This window comes from Martes martes, assembly GCF_963455335.1.
Source record: "Martes martes genome assembly, chromosome: 8".
Lineage (NCBI taxonomy): Eukaryota > Metazoa > Chordata > Mammalia > Carnivora > Mustelidae > Martes > Martes martes.
The window spans coordinates 55638564-55658833 of NC_137895.1; the positions used below are offsets into that span (position 1 = coordinate 55638564).

Here is a 20270-nt window from a genome sequence, read left to right on the forward strand (position 1 = left end):
AGAGTTAAAGCTTTTTAATCTCTGGCACAAAACAATAATTGAAAGAATTCTGCGAAATTACACAAAAGTATTTGGCGGATTTGAATTAATGGGCCAAGCGAGCTTTTTTTCCTTGGCTTCTCTGTCAAATGAATCATATATCGAGTCTTTGGTTATAGTTTTGGCCGTGGGAGGAATTTCTGAAATGCCAACGTAGTTTTTTTTGGCCATCCTTGAACTGGTTGTGATAGTATAGGCATTGCTTCGGTAACATTTCATCGAGGACATGCAAAAAGTCTCTTTCATTCCTCTCCTAAAGTTGGCATTATAGATGGAATACAGCGTAGGTTTAGAGGCTGAAGAACTAAAGGATATCCACGTGATAGCTGTGAAAACAAGGGAACTTTTCTTCAAGTCTCGTTCGTGGGGGTGCCACAGCTGAGCCACGTGGAAAGGCAGCCAGGAGAGCAAAAACAACAGATTTAAAATGAGGAACATCTTGATCGTTTTCACTTTGGTCCTTGGGACAATGTTCATGGTCCTCCTCACTGTTCGGCCATCAGTGCCTATTCTCCAAATGTACTTCACAACCTTCTGGTAAAACAAGATGATGAGGACAGATGGGATCACAAAGCTCACCAAGAAATGGATGACGCTATAGGCCGTTCCTTCCCAGGAGGAAGGGAAGAAATAGTTGCAGTGATTGTCCCAGCTCGAGCCAAAGAAAAAGAACACAGGGGTCACAAAGGCAGCATCGAAGACCCACGAGGCCACGATCATTTTCTTGGCCTTCTCTCTGGACACCTTGAAGCTCAGGGGGTAGACAATGGTGTAGAACCGGTCTATGCAGATGGAGAGGAGAACATAGATCTGGACGCCTGGGGTGAGGTACTGGAAATACCGCACGACCTTGCACATGACGCTGCCGAGCGTCCACCTGCCGGTGGCAAACTGCAGCAAGACGAAAGGCGTGCTGGCCACGCTGACGAGGAGGTCTGCACATGCCATGGAGACCACAAAGTAGTTGGTGGTGGACTGAGTCCTCCTGCTCCGGTGGATGACCAGACAAACCAGGGAATTGCCGAAGACAGAAAACAACCACAGGGCCCCAAAGAAAATGCTGGCCGTGGCCACCTCGCCAGGTTTCAGCCCTGGCTGCACGTCTGTTCTGTTGCTCGACCAGCCACGCGCCTCATGGAATTCTGTCAGGTCACGGCGTGGCAGGGAAGAGGCGACCTCTGTGCAGCTGTGGTTTTGCAGGGGCAGCAGCAGTGTGGGAATAACCAAGGGTGGCTTGCTGTTCTCCATTCTGGGAGCAAAAACCATACTCACTTGCTTCCTCTCAGTTCTGGACAAGAAAAGAAGAAGGAGGCCTCCTGTTAAAATGGTGTCATACAGAGCGACCCCCAAGCCTACCAATCTTATCTGACACTTAGATGGGTTGTCATTCGCCAGGGAGGAGGACTTGTGCCTTGGCAGGAAAACAGGACTACTATCCAGAAACAGCTCGGGCTCTGTCTCTCTTTCGTTTCAGGAGTTGTTTTAGCTGATCCCAGCTCAGGCTCTCTCTGGACTCCCCTCTTTTGACCCTTCGTCAAATGGGGTAGAACTCGTGCCAAGCCCCACCCCTGAACATATCCATGTCGCCCTCACCCACCAGGGACCACGAAGGGTAAAGGTGCTCGGATCTGGGTCATGGTGAGGGCACCACCCTCCAAATGAAGAGCCGCTGGAATGGGGGGTCAGTAGGTGAGAAGTTTTTAAAGGTCGTGACACTGAAGCAATGAGGCTGTGAGCGGAAAACATGAGGAGATGGACACACACAGATGTCAGCTCTGGAAATGGCTTCCGGGAATCTGTGCATACAGACTGGCTGGCTCCTGGAAGGGGCCCTGTTCTTCCTTCTGCAGAGTTTCCAGTACAGACGCATGAGGGAAGTACACAGAGCCACCGTGTGTAACCCTTACCAGAGCCAGAATAGCGCCTAAGACCTCTGAAAATGGCTCACTTTTTTCCCAAAGAGAATGTGCTTCATGTTCTAATAGCTTTGCCACTTATCCATGACATATCTTGAGGCCTGTCTGCTTGTTACTGTTTCATAAAAGGACATATTGGCAGGAGAACATACAAGGTGTCCTCTAAAGAATGTAACCAGGTTACTGGGAAGCTTATGGTCTCCAGATGACTAAAAGCAACCAACTATTAACTGTGAGCTTTTCAAAAGCTTATGATCCTTAGATATAAAAGAATATTATAAAGCCTAGCCTTTATTTTACTTTTGGGGGGAGCTACTTGGTGAGGGAAAAAATTATCCTTTTGAATAGGTAAAATGATTATATACTTGTGAGCTTTTCAGTTAAAATTGGGGTGACTTGGGTCACAGTTGGATTATTAAGGCCTAACTTGGTCTGAATCTCTTAAGCAGAAAAGAGAAAGCACAGCCCCTAAATCCAAAATAACCAGAGCAATTCCATGGGGGCTGTGGACAAGAGGACGGCATCCAGCATCAGGACCCAGGGTCCCCCCGGTGGGTTCCTGTGACTAGCCTCACAAAGAAACATTTCTGAAGTTTTAGAGGTGGGATTAAGGAACACTTTTTTTTTTTTTTTAAGATTTCATTTTTTTAAAGTAATCTCTATACCCAATGTGGGGCTCAAACTCATAACCCCAAGATCAAGAGTTGCATGCTCCACCCACTGAGCCAGCCAAGTACCCTGAGGATCGTTCTTAATGAAAGAACAGTTCTTACTGGCCTGCTTTTCCTCGAAGGACTTTTGCGCTTATTTGTAGCAGGGAGAGGAGTGTTAATATATACTGTCTTCACTAAGAAACCACATTCAACGAAAATCTGGAGCTCAGGGCAGTCCCATATTATCTTCAGGGTTTTGTTTGTTTGTTTTGTCCATGAGGCAGCCCTACTTGATTTCTCAAAAGAAATGTAAGATAATTAGACATTTGACTATTAGAAGTCCTTTAAGCATGGCTGGCTGGTTGAGAGTCAGTTGTAAGAACAACAACAATACTTTCCTTATTAAAAAAATCAGGATATGCAGTCTGCAAACAGAACACGAGATCTAAAATTAGCACTGTCCTAGAAAATCTGGAATGCATGACCCTTGTACTTATAAAATTGAAGTAATCTCTTCACCTTCATTTGTGTAAAGCCTACAAAATGTCCCCCCATTTTTTTAAAAGATTTAAAATTTAGGGGTACATGGCTGGCTCAGTCAGTAGAGCATGCAACTTGATCTCAGGGTTACGAGTTCAAGCCCCATGTTGGGTGTAGAGATTACTTACAAATTAAATCTTAAAATAAAATAAAGATTTAAAGTTTAAAGGAGACGAGCAAGTCTCCCAGGCAAAAAGGGCTGTTCTAAACATTTTGGATGCCTGTGGCCTAAATAAAACAGGAGTTGGTGCCACAGGCACTATTCTGTAGTCAATACCCATTATTTTGAAACCTGTGAACTGACTTGTTTCTCTCTTCCTCTCATAGTAAAACCTTGAAGATGAAACTCAAGTTCACCACCACAACTTAGGCACTGTGAGGCCTCCCATCCGCCGTCACTTCCTCCAGCTGCATGTCACCAGTGAGTGTGTCTGCCCACTCTTCTAGCCCCACCACTGGGAGCAAAGGGTCCCACTCCTCAGAAACTGGACAAGGGAGCCTTGAGGAGCTCCTGAGTCCACATCTCCCCCGATGATGGCACAGCTGTTGTGACTCTACGCAAAATCGCTGCTGTTCTGTTTATTCATTCCATAAATCAAGACACTATGCTAGGTACTAGGGAAACAAAGGTAAGTAAGGCCAAGAAGAGGGCAAATGTATACACAAGCTGTTTGATCATATTATAACTAAATCCTAAAATAATTAAAACCAACACAACAAGACAAGGAGCTAAGTGGCAGAGGAAAGCAAGGACCCGATTTTGCATGGGATAGGAGAAGGAAAGATTTCACAAAGGAGGTGAGGTCCGAGTTGGGGACGAGGAGACCAGGACTCCTTCAGGAAGACAAGAGAATGAAAAAACATTCCAAGGGAGAGAGAAAGAACATGGAATGATTTGGGTGTGTGTGGGGGGCGTCATCTTTCTGGGTTGATCTTTTTTGGGCCCTTTTCCCTTTAGAGACCTCATTTTCTGCCAATCATACCTTCCAGAGCTTATCGTTTTCAAGTGCCTGACAATCAGACTGGCCTAACTTTCCCCCAAGGTTACAATGAGAGGTTATATTTTCTGTATTCATGGGCTGTGATGTGATCAGACAGTGGATGAGAATATTAACATATCCAGAATGGTTGTGGTATCCTTGTTCACACAGCACTTCAGCATTTTCCAAGTGTGTTTTGCTTTACAGCAATGGTTCTCTAGCTCAGCAATGCACTGGACCCTCCCAGAGAGCTTTATCTTTTTTTTTTTTTAAAGATTTTATTTATTTATTTGACAGAGATCACAAGTAGGCAGAAAGGCAGGCAGAGAGAGAGAGGGAAGCAGGCTCCCTGCTGAGCAGAGAGCCTGAAGCGGGGCTCTATCCCAGGACGCTGGGATCACGACCTGAGCTGAATGAAGACAGAGGCTTAACCCACTGAGCCACCCAGGTGCCCCGAGAGAGCTTTAAAAAAATACCCCTGCTCTAGTCCTACCCCCAGAGAGTCTAACTGAATTGGTCCAGAGAGCAGCCTGGGCAGCGGGAAATTTCAGGGTTCCCCAGGTGATCCTCACGTGCAGCCGAGATAAGGAATTCCTGCTTTAGAACTGTTCCTATGTTTCTGTCTTTCCCCCACCAAGCTGGGGGCTCCCAGAGGAAGAATGTTATTCTTTTTCTTTACATTAATAATTTTTTTATTAAGTATTTACTGAATCAAATCCATGACAGAGAACTGAAATGCGTGACTCCTGCTCTAGGGGGCTCTGCTAGGAGAATTAAACCAGAGATAGAGAGTGACTACGTCTTCTCTGGAGCTGAAACACTGATGACCATAGAGACAGGGAAAATGACTCCTGAGCAGAGCAGGGCAGGCGAAACTGAAGTCCCCCCAGACAACTGTTACCTGCAGAAGAATTCCCATTGAAGGAGAGTGAAAGTAGTTGAGGGGGTCCTCAGACAGGTTTCTGCAATCCCCACTCCAGAAAAAAAATAGTATGCCATATTATAAGTAAGTTCTAGGGTCCCAAAGTAAAATTTCAGAAAGGTTTCCTGCTTCACTGATTTGGAAATAAATCCCTCTTCAGAGGAGTGTTTCTGAAATACAAGGGCTGCTTAACTGATTTTTATGTCTGGGTCGTCCATATGCAGGAATTTTAACAGCAACAGGAAAGACCTGTTTCCTGCTCAACCTATGTTTTCCCATCCAGTTCTGTGACTACTACATGACACACCCCACTGACTGAAGGCCCTTATTAAAATATATCTCTATACAGGGGCACCTGGGTGGCTCAGTTGGTTAAGTGTCCAACTCTTGGTTTCGGCTCAGGTCGTGATCTCAGTATCATAAGACTGAACCCCACAGCAGCCTCTGCACAGGCGTGGAAGCTGCCTAAGATTCTCTCTCTCCCTTCCCCCAACCCCTCCCCCAACTTTTTCTCTTTCAAAAAACATTTTTTTAAAGTATCTAATACTTGAAAATAAGGCAAAGAGAGTACAGCAGATCTTCCTAATGTCATGCTAAGACATTGTTAAATTGGCTTCCCCCAAGAATTATTTAATTCTCTGGGAGAAAGCATCCGTGCTTGACTTTGCTATTTACTATATGACGAGAGCCCAGACATGTGAAGGTGCGTGTTAACGTGCAGATTTCTGTCTAGCAGAAAAAATAACCCCCAAATTTATGAACTTATTGCTCTGTAGGACATTAACTGGTTTTGTGTCTACCTAGCAATCTTATGTCCACCTTCTTTAAAAAAAAAAAAAAGACAATAACAAAACTCTATAAATACCTATTTATTCAAATGCTCTTGGAACCAGCCTAATGATCTCACCGATTCCTTCAGGAGTAAGTTGACAAATCTCTGGCATGCATTCATCCTCTATTTGTATAAGACGCATTATTTTATTATTCATTCATTCATTTATTCATTCATTCACTCATTCCCTTATCGGGGGACAGAAGGAGAGAGAGTGAATCTTCAGCAGACTCCACACCCAGTGAGGAGTTGACTCTATGACCCTGAAGTTGTGAACTGAGCTGAAATCAAGAGTCAGACGCTTAATCAACTCAGCCAAGCAGGCACCCCAGGAGTAGGACCCTAGCTTTCTGAAAATCACCCTGAGAGGTGGATGAATGTATGAATGATGAGAAGCACATGAAAGGACCACAAGGAGGTACAGAGGGGCTCGGCTGACAAACTCCATGTACGTCACAGTTCTGCCTGAGGCGATTCTTGGCCAAGCATATCAACTGGTGTTTAGGCTTGTTCTTGAGTCCAAGAATCCTAACAATGAATGTCTTTTCCCTCATGAAATTATAAAGATTCACAGACATTCTCACAACATAGGAAGACCATTTTTATTTCTGACATTTGTTCAAAAATTTAATGTCAAACTAGAATTTTTATAATGTTGAATTTTTACATGATTTGGTTGGAAAAAAGAAAACCTGTAGCATTTTCTGTAGAATAGTAAGCATCTGCTGGACCGAAGCCAACACCTACAATAAGGCCGTTTACTAATGACCAATAAGATTAATTACAAGGACAGCAGTTATAACATTAATACTATGGAGAGTTGATAGATATCTTGTGCTTATCTTATGTCAGGTATCTTTGAGGTAGGTAATATTATTAGCTCTATTTCACAGACGGAATAAACTAAGTTCCTCCCCAAGATCATACAGTTATAAAGGAGTCACCCCAGACTGCCTCACTCCAAAGTCCATGCTCTTAACCACCCCTGGGGCTTCATGTGTGAGGAGGCCACAAAAGGCAGGATCTGAATTCAAAGGGTCAAATGGTTGTACGGGGATAGGTCTTTCTTGACTCCTCAATCAAACAGAGGAATGTAAAATTATTCTGCCACAGCCTCTTGCCTACCCACAGATACATCTGTTCAATATGCTAGCTCAGAAATATGTGACATAGTGAACATTTGGGGAAAAAAATCTCTCCCACCACATACTGCACAGAGGCTTGGCATCAAAAGTACAGTGGACATGTTGGTCTGGAAATACAGCCTTTCTTCAGAATAGCCCCTGAGACTACAGGAAATTCATTATGACAGATAAACTCTTATAGCCTTTAAACGCAGGATGAAAGGCGAACTCTAAATCAGTGTGAACTGAAGGGAGGAGAAGTTTGACCAGTGGTACTAGCCCAGGTAAGAAATTGCTTCCTTTAAATTTTAATTGTTATAATTTAGAGAATACCACGGTGGTAGAGATTTTCTCTTAAACATTTCATGATGATGTAGGCTCTGCGTATATGTGAAAAGAAGAAATGCCCAGAACAGGGGTGGGTGACTGGCTTGCCTGAGTTCCCCAGAACCAGCTGTGTGCATTTCTTCCCAACTCCAATGACATCATGTTGGCATAAATCAGCCACGGTTGGAATAGTCACACCATGGAAATGGACAAACACCACAAATGAGGTTTTTTGCCCCCCGTGCACCCAGCTGTCCCACATTTACCAGTCTACCACTTCCAGTAGGATATGATTTACAGGGCGACATCTCCCAGAGCCCTGAATTTACAAACATCGAAGGAGGCCACAGAAGGCATCAGAAGCTTCCTGAGTGGCTCTCTTGCTTTTTGGCCCTGAGCTGCGGCTCTAGGATGCACATTGAGCCAAGTGCTTCATGACTTTGGTGGGGGCACAGGAACACCAGGGAGGATAAGACACATTCTCACAATGGGCCGCCCAGGTAGAGCTGCCAGATGAAGTACAGGATGCCCGGTTCAAGGCAAATTCCAGATCAATGACATTTTCTTAGCATAGATATGGACCATACAATATTCAACTGGTGTCTTCTATTTTTATTAGCTAAATCTAGCAAACTTATACCCAGAACATAATCCTGTGCTAAAAAAATCTATTCTTCATCTTACAACACAGGGATATTGTGAAGTGGATATGTACACAGACTTTGAAGTCAGACAGCTGAAGTGTGACACACTAGTGTCACACACTAACTAGTTGTGTCACCCAGGACACATTTTCTCACCCTCTTGAGCTCCAGTTTTCTTATCTGTCAAATGAGGATAATTAGTCCCTATCTCACTTGATTATTGTGAAGTTTACATGAGATAATATATGCATAGGAGTTAAATGAGTTAACACAAGTCAGTCTGCCTGGTACAAGGAAAATACTCAATAAGTGTTATCCCTATTCAGTTCTATAAATTATCTAACACAGTGTTAGATAATTTATAAGCACATAGCATGTGCTTAAACAATTAGCACTCTTGGGGCACCTGGGTGGCTTAGTCAGATAAGTCTGACTTTGGCTCAGGTCATGATCTTAGGGTCCTGGGATCCAGTCCCACATAGGTGTCCCTGCTCAGCTGGGAGTCTGCTACTCCCTCTTCTCCCACCCCTGGCCCCGCTTGTGCTCGTGCATGCACACACGCGCTCTCTAGCTCGCAAAATCTTTAAAAAAAAGATTAGAACTACCTCGTGATCCAGCAATTGCACTTCTAGGTATTTACCCAACGAATAAAAAAATACTGATTCAAAGGGAAACATGCATCCCAATATTTACAGCAGCATTATCAACAATGGCCAAATTATGGAAACAGCCCAAGTCCATCGACTGATGAATGGATAAAAAAGATGTGGGGGGGGGCTGTGTGTGCATGTGTGTGTAATGGAACAGCAGCCATAAAAAAGAATGGAATTTTGCCATTTACAATGACATGGACGGAGCTAGAGAGTGTTATGCTAAGCGAAATAAGTCAGAGGAAGGCAAATACCATATGATTTTGCATATGTGTAAAATTTAAGAAACATATTAGCACAGGGAAAAAAGGGAGAGACAAACCAAGAAAGAGACCCTTTACTATAGAGAACAAACTAATGGTTACCAAAGGGGAGAGAAGTGGGGGACGGGTGAAATGCGTGATGGGTGAAATGCGTGATGGGGATTTAGGCATGCGCTTGTGATGAGCACGGGGTGACGTATGGAAGTGCTGAATCACTATACTGTAGACCTGAAACTAACATACTCTATGTTAACTAACTAGAATTTAAAATAAAACTTATTAAAAATTTTTTAAACTTAGCCCTCTTACTATTGTTAGCCCATAAAAGTCTTAAAAGCCCTATGACAAGCAAATTTTAGTAACCACATCACACATCACCTACTATAGTGATAATACTAACATGAGTCACATAATTTAACTATGTTAAGAGCCAGTGGCTTTGGGGGAGGAGCCTAGTACCTAATCATCATTCACATTGTTGGTTTTAAGAGGAAAATCACTAAGGTCCAAGTAAATCAACACAACCTTTCCTCAAGTTTGGCATGATTTCTTTTAGTGACATATTAGCCCACAAAACTTTTTTCTATACCCTAAACCAAAACATGTAATACAATGAGTTGAATATTTCTCAAAAGCATCTAAAATCTACTCTGCTAAATTACTTCCATTAGGTAATTTTGAATACTTGCCAAAAACGTCGTATTTCCAATGAAAAGAACTTCCCCTCCACCATTTGAGACTCCTAGTATCACAGGCTAATAAGCCTAGAATTTTCTTGAATGCCCTTTTCCCCTTTCCTATTATAGATTATGTAATATATACAAATATTCCTCCATAGTATTTCCAGCTCTGTGCCTTTCAATCTGTTTCCCAACTGGGATTAAGCTCAGTTTCCTGAGATCAGACTGGGTACACCATCTTTGTGTTTGGAGACTGGTTGTCTAAGGAACTACATTTACTCTTCTACCACATTTACCTTTCTTTGTCCTTCACATGAATTTTAAAGTATCAGAAATAAAAAGTCAGCATCATAGGAGTGATTTCTGGAAACGAGTAAGGTTTCTATCCCAACTCCTCTTACCATTAGAATATCACTCTTTTAAGGTCAAGGTCCCAATTAAAATGTAATAAGTACGTAATTCCTATGTAAAATGTAATGCTTCTTTTTTCTAAAAAATGTTTTATTTATTTAATTTATTTTTAAGATTTTATTTATTCATTTGAGAGAGAGAGAGAGAGAATGAGTGGGGAGGGAAGAGGGAGAGGGAGAAGCAGGCTCCCCACTGAGCAGGGAGCCCAAAGTAGGGCTTGATCCCTGACTTGAGCTGAAGGCAGATACTTAACCGACTAAGCCACCTGGGCACCCCAAAATGTAAATGTTTCTTAAAGAGTACATATTTTTTTTAAAGTAAGTTTTTTTTGTTTGTTTGTTTGAAGATTTTATTTACTTATTTGACAGAGAGAAAGATCACAAGTAGGCAGAGCAGCAGGCAGAGAGGGGGGAAGCAGGCTCCCTGCTGAGCAGAGAGCCCGACATGGGGCTCTATCCCAGGACCCTGGGATCATGACCTGAGCTGAAGGCAGAGGCTTAACCCACTGAGCCACCCAGGCACCCCAAGAGTACATATTTTTACATATTATCAGTAGAATGGTGATCTCTGAGACCCCATTTACCTCTGAGATCTATGATCTTGGTGGAAATGAAAACAGAAGAGATGCTGAAACAAAAGCCTCGAGGACAATCAGTATCTGGGAGAATGGGGCTGGGGTGCTCATTATGGAAGGGAGTGGGGGAAGGGTGAAAGACTGATGGAGAAGCAGCACCTACTTGATGGTTCTATGCAGGGATGGTTCTAGCATTGCAATAAATGCTGCACCCAAGAGAATGTAACAGAAAGGAGTCCAAGCTTTACTCCACAAGTTTTCTGCTGGCTGCAAGCTGCAGGCCTCTCCAAATTCTTTACAAACAGTGTTACAGGAGAAAATGTTAGGTCATACTGGCACCCCAACGTGGGTATGTATAAAGGACAGGCCAGTATTTCTTACCCTATTGCCACTTAGTAGAGTCGTGCATAGGAGGGATGCAGCTCCAGGCCTAGTAATACTAAACTTGTCCCTCTCTCTACTGTTCCCACAAAATATGTAAAGTCAGATAAGGTGGGGGAAAAAAGAGAAATAAACACTAAGAAACTTCACCCTAAGAAATGACTATGTTGTTACGATGGTATATGTAAAATCATCTTCTATTTCACATTTACCCAATATTCTTTTCATACATAGTATGAACAGGATTGTGCTAACTACTGGAAGTACAGAAGTTAACGAGATAGACAAGGTCCATGCTTTTATGGAGCTTATCTCTGGGGAAGGGGGGGAGAGAAATAACAGCAAAACAAACAAATACATGCACAGTAAAGAAATGGCTGGTGCTATGGAGGAAAATAAAGCAGGATGAGGTACCAAGGGTCCATGGGAAATGGAATGATAGGTGACTGGTTGGTCACCTAATGGCCATTCCCAACTTCTCCCTTACCTTCCTCTGTCAAGTGACTGAAAAGGCAACATAACCACTTTCCGCCATCCCTTGCAGCTAGGGATGGTCACATCAACAACCTCTGCTTCTGGCAAGACAAGAGGAAATCTCTAGGAGAGTATTGGGAAGCTCTTGGAAAAATGTCTCTTTCTTGGTAAGAGGAAAGAGGCATGCAGAGTGTTCTCTCTTGTGGGCCTGGCTGCCCCTTGCTTCTCACCTTTGTAAACGGTCATGTGATGATGTCAGGGCACTGGGTGGTATCTTAGAAGGTCAAAGAAGTCCTGAGACTCACAAAGATACTACCCAGTGTCCTGACACTGTGGTGCATCCATCACTAGACTCATTAAATAAGCAATATGTTATGGTTTTAAGCCCCTCTGAGTTTTCTATTATTTGCCTCTAAAATCATCTAGACTGATGCAGGGTCTTATTTCAGATGGAGTGGCCAGAGAAAGGTTCTTTGGAGAAGTGATACTAGAGCTGAAACCCCAGTGATGAGAAGTCAGCCATGTGAAAATTGGAAGAGCATTCTGTGCAAAAGCAATGTGTGCAAAGACCCTGGGGCAGGAATAAACTATAAGCTGGAGCAGATGAATGTGGAAGGAAATGGCTCCTGATAATCATCAGAAAGGTGGGCAGGGAATCAGATCACATGGCATTGTCGGGCACAGGTATTAGTCCTACTGCAGTGAAATCCATTGCAGGTTTTATGCAAAGGCGTGATAGGAGTATGACCTGATTTGTTTTAAAAATACAACTTTAACTGCTGTGTGGGTGGCTAAGAGAAGTGGGGGGCATCAGTTAAGAGGCTATTACAATAACCTAAGTAAGTGATAATGATGGCTTAGACCTAGTAGCGATGTAGGTGAAGAAAAGTATATCAATACTGAAAATATTTTGGGGACAGCCAACAAGATTTGCTGATGTGTGATAGGGTTTGGGGGCAGGGATGACTCCCTGGGCTTGTGGTTCTGAGATGGGGGGAAAGTTTGGGGAGCTGGAAATCAATAATTCTATTTTGGGTGAGTTGCATTCTTATTAGATACCCAAGTAGAGCTATCCAGTTGGCAGATGAATATTGAAGTTTGGAGAAATGTCTATTCAGATTATTTGCTCATTTTCATTAATTCATTCATCATTCCGTAAATACATTTTAAGATCCTACCCTGTGCCAGAATGTACTATGCGAGAACCATGTATACAATGGCCAATAAAACTGTGCCCCTCCCTTCATGAAGATCACAGTCTAATTATGACTATTGTGGAGGGATGTGGAGGAGAGTAATAAATAAGTATAAATAAAGACAGTAGGTTGTAATGAGCAGAAAAGAGCTAGAGAGCAGAGCATGGCAGGAGGGCCTGCTTTGGGGCTGGATGTTCAGGGAAGCAATGGAAGCAGTAGGAGCCAAGACAGAGAACAGGGCCATCTATGGTAGACTCTCTAGGACTCCTCCTGCAGACAGATGACAAGACAAGGAAACCAAGTCACCAAACTGCCTTGGATCCCCAGCCAACTTTCAGATCCTGAGCAATGTTTCAGGCTCCTTGAGGCCTGGCCTTAGGGCTTGTTATAGGCTGCTTCCCTTGAGGCAACTCAGATTTCTATGCAGTCCAAAGAACCTATCACATGGTGAGGGACAGGACGGGGAAGAGAAAAAAAGGGGTAAGTGGGCCCCAGAGGGACAAAGTGCCTCTGGAAACTTCCTTGCACTCTTGTAAAAGATGTGTTCCTCTATTCTCCCATCCCACTCCACGCTGCATCACCATTGGGTCATTTAAGCAGGAAGCAAAGAATGCCTTCGTTTCTGCTTAGAGGAGGAAGGAAGCGGGGAGGAAAGGAGGAGGTCTGACTCACTCCCCTGCAGGTCACTGCTCCACGGAGTCAGAGCTGTCCAATAATAACTGCAACTGGATGACTCCCGCACATCATACAGAGGCAAGATAAGTCACTGGGGGTATTGATCTGTGCTACGCTTCTTGTTGAGATTCTTTCCTATTCCCTTCTGAGAATGAACCCAGACCCTAAATGCTGCCTTGTCTTGGAGGAGAGTCGTATCGCTGGGCCCAAGAAAACTGTTTCCTTGGCTTTCATTTTCTGGAGGCTGAGTTCTCTGAGGGGGATTTCTATAGAGTGTAGGAGAAAGAAACAAGGATGTCGGAACCAGGATGTGGCTGTGGCCACTGGAGTCATGCAAAAGGCAGGCCTGGATGGTCACAAGAGATCTTTTTGGGGATGATGAAAAGGTTCTGAAATTCGATTATGGTTGTGCAACTCTGTAAATATAACAAAAATCACTACCTGTACACTATTATGAGTGGGGGTTATGCTATACAAATAGAGTTGTTAAAAAAAAGGAAGAAGAAAAAGGTAGGCCTGGGACCCTTGCCTCACTTCCCCACTGCACTCCAGGTAAGTGACAAGTGGTCATGGAGGAGTGCAGCAGAGGGGCTGGATCCAAAGACTTCCTGGCAGAAAGTAGAGTCCACTGCCCCAGGGCGGGTACCAAAGCCACCATCTCCCAGCTTTCAAGGATACACGCCACCTCAGACCATAATTACACCTCTGCCATGATCAGAGGGGATCCAAGGTTAGAGGGAACACCATATATATTGCTGGGTTTGCAAGCCCCAGGACCTAGGAAGAGGAAGAGAATCCCAGAAATGCTTATCATTGACTTTCCCATTAGCCTGAAAGGATGGACCCCTGCTGTTATTTAAAGGAAGTAATGTATGTAGTAGGCAGACTGGCCTCCTAAAGATGTCCATGCCACACAGCAAAAGGGACTCTGTATATATAATTAAGGTTATGAAACTTAAAATGGGAAGATTATCCTGGACTATCCAGGTGGCCACAAACTAATGAGCCCTTAAAAACAGAGGATCCCCTCTGGTTAGAAGCAGAGAGATGAGGCAAAAGAAGTCAGAGAATGATTTCTAGCATGAGAAGGAGCAGACATGCTGGCTCTGAGATCCAGGAGCTCCGATGCGATAACCAGGGAGAGGCCACTAGTTGTTACAGATGGCCTCAACTGACAGCCATCCAGAAAATGCAACCTTAGTCCTACAACCACAAGGCACTGGATTCTGCCAACCACTGCAAAGAGCCTGGAAGAGGAATCATCCTCTAAGAAGGAATGCAGTCCTGCCAACACCTTGATTTCAGCCTATGAGACTCAAAGCAGAGAAACCAGCCAACCCACCCAGACTTCTGACCTGCAGAACTGCAATATAAGAAATAACTTATTTTAAGCCATTAAATTTGTGCTACTTTGTTCTGAAGTAATAAAAACTAATTCAATATAGCCATTTCTTTGATAATTCAGTGTGAACATTAAAATTCATACCAGCCATCCTACCACTACCTTCCACCACCCCACCAGCATCTAGAATATCAGAAACCTTGAGAAGCTCGAACAGTATAGTGCTTTCTGGTTTACCTTAAACATGGGACTGGGGGCTAAGAAACCTGGGTTTTAATTCTGAATATAAGCACTGAACAGCAAGACAAGAGACACAGGTCTTATTTCTATATCACGGTAAGGACCTTAAGTAAATCAACTTCTCAGAATCTCCATTTCCATGGCTATAACATAAGTGAGTTCGTCTAGATGATTTCTGAAGTCCTTTTAGCATTATGAACTAAAACTGATAGGTTTTAGTTCATAAAGCCATTGTTATGAGCAACACACATTTGTTTAATTTATAACTCACTACTTTCACCTGGCAGAGAGCTCACCCCAAGAGTGCATTTTGGTGGGAGGAGAGGGAAGCTAGTTAGGGCTGCTGGGGCTTCTGTGAGCTTCCGATATCCAAGATCAAGAGTATGGGTCTCCAAAGGAGGGATGAATTTTCCCTAGAGGCCAGCTAAGCAGCCCTCCCCAACAACCCCAGTAATTATTCCGGAAGTGCCAACAATCTCTTACTGAAGATTCCCTGCAAGAAGTGGTCTGGTCAAAGAGGACTTGCCAGCTGTGTCTGCCTTTCTATCTACTACCAAGCTTCTCAGAGGGGAGAGACACTTACTAGAACCCCTGTCTATCCTCTACCAATTTCCCACACCTCTCTTTCCAGTATGGAGTCTTTTGAATTCAGAAGCAGACAGTTTGGCCAAGGCATATGCACCTCCCCAAATTCAATTTAATCCATTACCACAGACTTTTTTTTAATAGTAGCTGTGTGCTCACTGAGTCTAAAGTAGAGGCAAACAGCTGTTTTGGAGGTAAGCATTTAGTTTCATTTTTCAAGCTCGGATTTCAGTATCAACATCTCTAGTTGCGCAACTTAAATAAGAAAGAAGCAAGGAGGCAAAGACCAGACAAGGCAAAGACCAGACACATCACACTCAAAGCAAAGAACTACAGAGATGCAATTTACAGGAATTTGAAAAGAAGGTGGAGTTGTTGTTAAGCACGGAGTACAAACACTACACAGAGAGTTACTAAGAACTCTGATTTTCAGAAATATATTCTGTCTCACAGCAAATTCACAGCAACACTCAGGGTAAATTTTGATCCACACCACTATCGCCAATTAGGGTGTTCTGAGAAAGCAAACCTTTAAGTTCATAGAGCAGAAGTTAGATTTGAATTTGCTTTCATGTGCATTTTTCATGGACAAATTATGCAACTGTATGTAGTCAGTTGTCATTGAAAATATGTTGAATGTGGGGTGCCTGGGTGGCTCAGTTGGTTAAGCCATTGCCTTAGGCTCAGGTCATGATTCCAGGGTCCCAGGATCGAGTCCTGCATCAGGCTCCCAGCTCTGCGGCGAGTCTGCTTCTCCCTCTGACCTTCTCCCCTCTCATGCTCTCTCTCACTCTTTTTCTCTCTCTCAAATAAATATCTTAAAAAAAAATGTTGAATGTGTATTTGCATGTTTCACATGGTTAATATATATTTTAGTACTGTATATTTTTAGACATCTGTTCAGTTAAAATGATATTGCTCTCTTCTCTCAGTGCTTCTTACTTTAATCCCCTCTGCGCATCAGTCATGGTTGACCCAAATCATCAACACCAGCCATTTTTAGTCTTTCTTTCTCAGAGACAGATGTGACAAATGTGTTCATACATGCAACACACTCCTACAGATATACCCAGAATTATGTGCAACTCTAGGAGCTTGACCTGTAACTCCAACACCAGGTCCTCAACCTAAGAAAGCATGTGGAAAAGAACATTATTACATAAATATCCTTAACTTTATCCTAATTAATTAAAAAAATCACTAGCAAATCTTGGTATTTGATTTATTAGCAAGCAATTATTTGCAACAGACATCCTTTGTTTGGGACATATTTTAACACCATGGTTGATAAGCACAGTCCGCTATACCGTAAGTGTACAGTGTACACCTGAAGTCTGAATTCTTTTTTTTTAAAGATTTATTTATTTGAGAAAGAGAACATGAGAGAGAGCACACAAGCTAGGGGAGGGGCAGCAGGAGAGGGAGAATCTCAAGCAGACTCCCCACTGTGTATGGAGGCTGAAGCAGGGCTCAATCTCAGAACCCCGAGATCATGATTTGAGCCAAAATCAAGAGTCAGACACTTAACCGACTGAACCACCCTGGTGTCCCTGAAATCTGAATTCTTGAAGGCTAAGGGTGCCTGTCACAGAGAACAGAGGAAAAGACTGTAAGAGACAGAAATATGGTTATTTTTCAAACTGGGCAACGATGGGATACTATGAACTTGTTATAAAAGTCTATTAAGGAGCATTTTTCTGGAAGTAACTAATCTCCTACCTATGATCTATAAAGCCACTGATATTCCAGAAGGTTTCATAGGCTGCACCCAAACTTGAAGGCATGCTTCCTTCTTTAGATGTGGAAGAAAATAACTTTTTGCAGATCTTAAATATGAAGAGGCTATATAATGCAGTGATTAGGTGCATGGGTTCTTAGAGCTGTGGTTCACAGGTCGTTCTGCCTCTCAGGGGACATCTGGCAATGTCTGAAGACATTCTTGATGTCACACCTGGGGAAGGAGGGTGTTACTGACTTCCAGTAGGTAGAGGCCAGGGATGCTGCTAACCATTCTAGAGTGAAGTCAGATAGCCTCCCGCAACACAGATGTAGCTGGGCCCAATACCAACAGTGCTGAGGTTGAGAAACCCTCCTGGTAAAGCTGCCTGCCTGGGTTTCAGGTCACTTAATACTTGTGTAACCTCTACCAAGTTACTTAACATCTTTGTCCTTATTGTCTTTACCAATGAAATTAGGATAATAATGGTACCCACCTTATTGATTCGTTGTGAGAATAAAATAAATGATGCAAGAAAGGAGCTAAGAACAATGTCTGAAATAAAAGTGCTCAACAAATGTTTCTTTCCTTACAACCAAATGCACTGAGAAAGAAATATACCAAAATTTTAACAGTGTTTGTTTCTAGGTGGCAAGATCATGACTGATTTTTTTTTTAAGATTTTATTTATTTATTTGTCAGAGAGAGAGTACACACAAGCAGGCAGAGAGGCAGGCAGAGGCAGCGAGAGAAGCAGGCTCCCTGCTGAGCAAGGAGCCCGATGTGGGACTCGATCCCAGGACCCTGGGATCATGACCTGAGCCGAAGGCAGCGGCTTAACCAACTGAGCCACCCAGGCGTCCCTCATGACTGATTTTTATTACACTTCTTGTTTTTGTTTGTTTTTTTTTTAAGATTTTATTTATTTATTTGACACAAAGAGAGAGAGAGGGAGAGTGAGAACAAGCAGGGGGAGCAGCCGGCAGGGGAGAAGCAAACTCCCCACTGAGTGAGGAGCCTGACGTGGGGCTCAATCCCAGGACCCTGGGATCATTACCTGAGCCGAAGCAGTCGCACAACCGACTGGGTCCTTGTGTTTGTGTGTTTGTGTGTGTGTGTGTGTGTGTGTGTGTTTAAGATTTTTATTTATTTGAGAGCGAGACAGAACTCGAATGAGGAAGGGCGGAAGAGGGAAGAAGAAAGAATCTGAAGCAGATTCCACACTGAGCACAGAACCCGTGCAGCTCAATCCCACAACCATGAGATCATGACCTGAGCTGAAAGCAAGAGCCAGACACTTAACTGACTGAACCATCTAGGTGCCCCTATTTTCTTTTTTTTTTTTTTTTTTTTTTTTTTTAAAGATTTTATTTATTTATTTGACAGACAGAGATCACAAGCAGGCAGAGAGGCAGGCAGAGAGAGAGGGAGGAGGAAGCAGGCTCTATGCCGAGCAGAGAGCCCGATGCGGGGCTCGATCCCAGGACCCTAGGATCATGACCTGAGCCGAAGGCAGAGGCTTTAACCCACTGAGCCACCCAGGCGCCCCAAGGTGCCCCTATTTTCATTACACCTCTCCATTTCTCTTCATTTCCCAAATTTTCTAGAACTGTATTTATATTAACATAATGTCCAAAAACGTATATATTTTTAAAGAATGCAGAGGAAAGAACTTTACTTGTCACAGAGCGGAAAGAGTACAGAATTCAGATCCTGGCTCTATTTGTTGTGTGGGACTTCAGGCAGGTTGGTTAATGTCTCTGAGCTTCAGTTTCCTGATCAGAAATTGGGGCTAATAACCTATATCGCAGAGTCTCTATCAGGATTTCACATGCAGACATCCAGTGCCTAGGAAAGTATGCCAAATGAGAGGCTCCATGAGATGATGGCTTCAAAAGTTTAGCTGAGGGAAAATGACCCCATAAACAGGAAAATATATTTATTATGGTACCCCTCTTTTACTTTTGAAACTGTCCTCTTGGAGAGACCACCTCTCAGCTTGTGCCATTTTTTTGCCTTGGTTCATAAAGGAGAAGCTGCGTCCATACTCTGGTTCTTCTATCTCCTCCTCCTTCCCTCCTACACATATGCTAGGAAATGATCCAGTCAGTGGGCTGGCAAGGCCTGACTCGGGTGGCAGGGTTTACTGGCAGTGGGCAAGTGACTGTGCCTGAAAGGCAGGACCCAGGCCTCACTTTCTCGTATCTGCTCCCCATGCTCACTGTCCCTTTTCTATCTTGTCTTTCATTCCAAGTCTCCAAGTGGAAAGCACACTTGGCAAGGCCTCTCCATAAAGGGACACCTCTCTACTTTCTCTCTCTGTTGGATCTTCTCCTGTTCAGCTGGTTGAGCAGAGCTGGGAGATTTGAGAGAGAATAGGAAGCCCAGCAAGGCTTCCAGACCTCAGCCTGTAGAGGACACCAGGCCGGCTTCTTTGGGCAGCCCTACAGGAGCGTGGTGGGCATGCAGCTCGTGCCCAGCCATACTGGGTTGCCTGCAGAGCCGTTTCTTCTGCACAACTCACTCAGCAGGTAACACTGGAGGTAAGGAGGATGAGTGGATAGGATTTAAGGACCCATACCTTATCTACAAACCCTATTCTTCCTCTCCTTAGTGACTTAATTAGACAGGAATAATAGAACAGGTATGTTTGTGATTATCAAGAGAATTTTTTCAATATTTTTTAACGTAATCTCTACACCCAGTGTGGGGCTCGAACTCATGAGCTCAAGATCAAGAGTTACACGGGAGCTCCAAGAGAGAGGACTATTCTAACCCCAGTTAGCCTGCTAACTTGAATTCAAATCCTAAGCAACATTTCCAGATACCTTGAGACAATCTTTAACGCTCAAGTCCTAGCTGCCACGGTTTGGGAAAGGCAGCCTGGCTCCAATCTACTCTAATACTAAGGATCCAGGGTTCTCTGGGGAGGAGTCCTATAGTCCTGTGAGCTCTTGGTTCAGCATTCTGAGGACTGGGAGCCACAGCTGATTAGGAGAGGCCTGCCTGGGGCAAGAATTGACCTCAACATGATCAATCTCAACCCAAGGTGAACTATTTCAAGTGTTGGGAGATGGTGTCAGGCAAACGCCACAAAAAAATACA

The 20270-nt window shown here is 43.6% G+C and overlaps 1 protein-coding gene across 3 annotated transcripts in view; it reads right to left on the minus strand.

Moving 5' to 3' along the window:
• Positions 1 to 20270, minus strand: part of GPR19 (G protein-coupled receptor 19) — a 35704-nt gene continuing 15434 nt past the window's right edge. For all 3 annotated transcript variants that reach the window (XM_080812205.1, XM_080812203.1, XM_080812204.1), the window contains exon 5: positions 1 to 1327. In XM_080812205.1, coding sequence (XP_080668331.1) covers positions 58 to 1305 — 1248 coding nt within the window. In that variant the 5' untranslated portion in view covers positions 1306 to 1327 and the 3' untranslated portion in view covers positions 1 to 57. The remainder of the gene's footprint in view (positions 1328 to 20270) is intronic.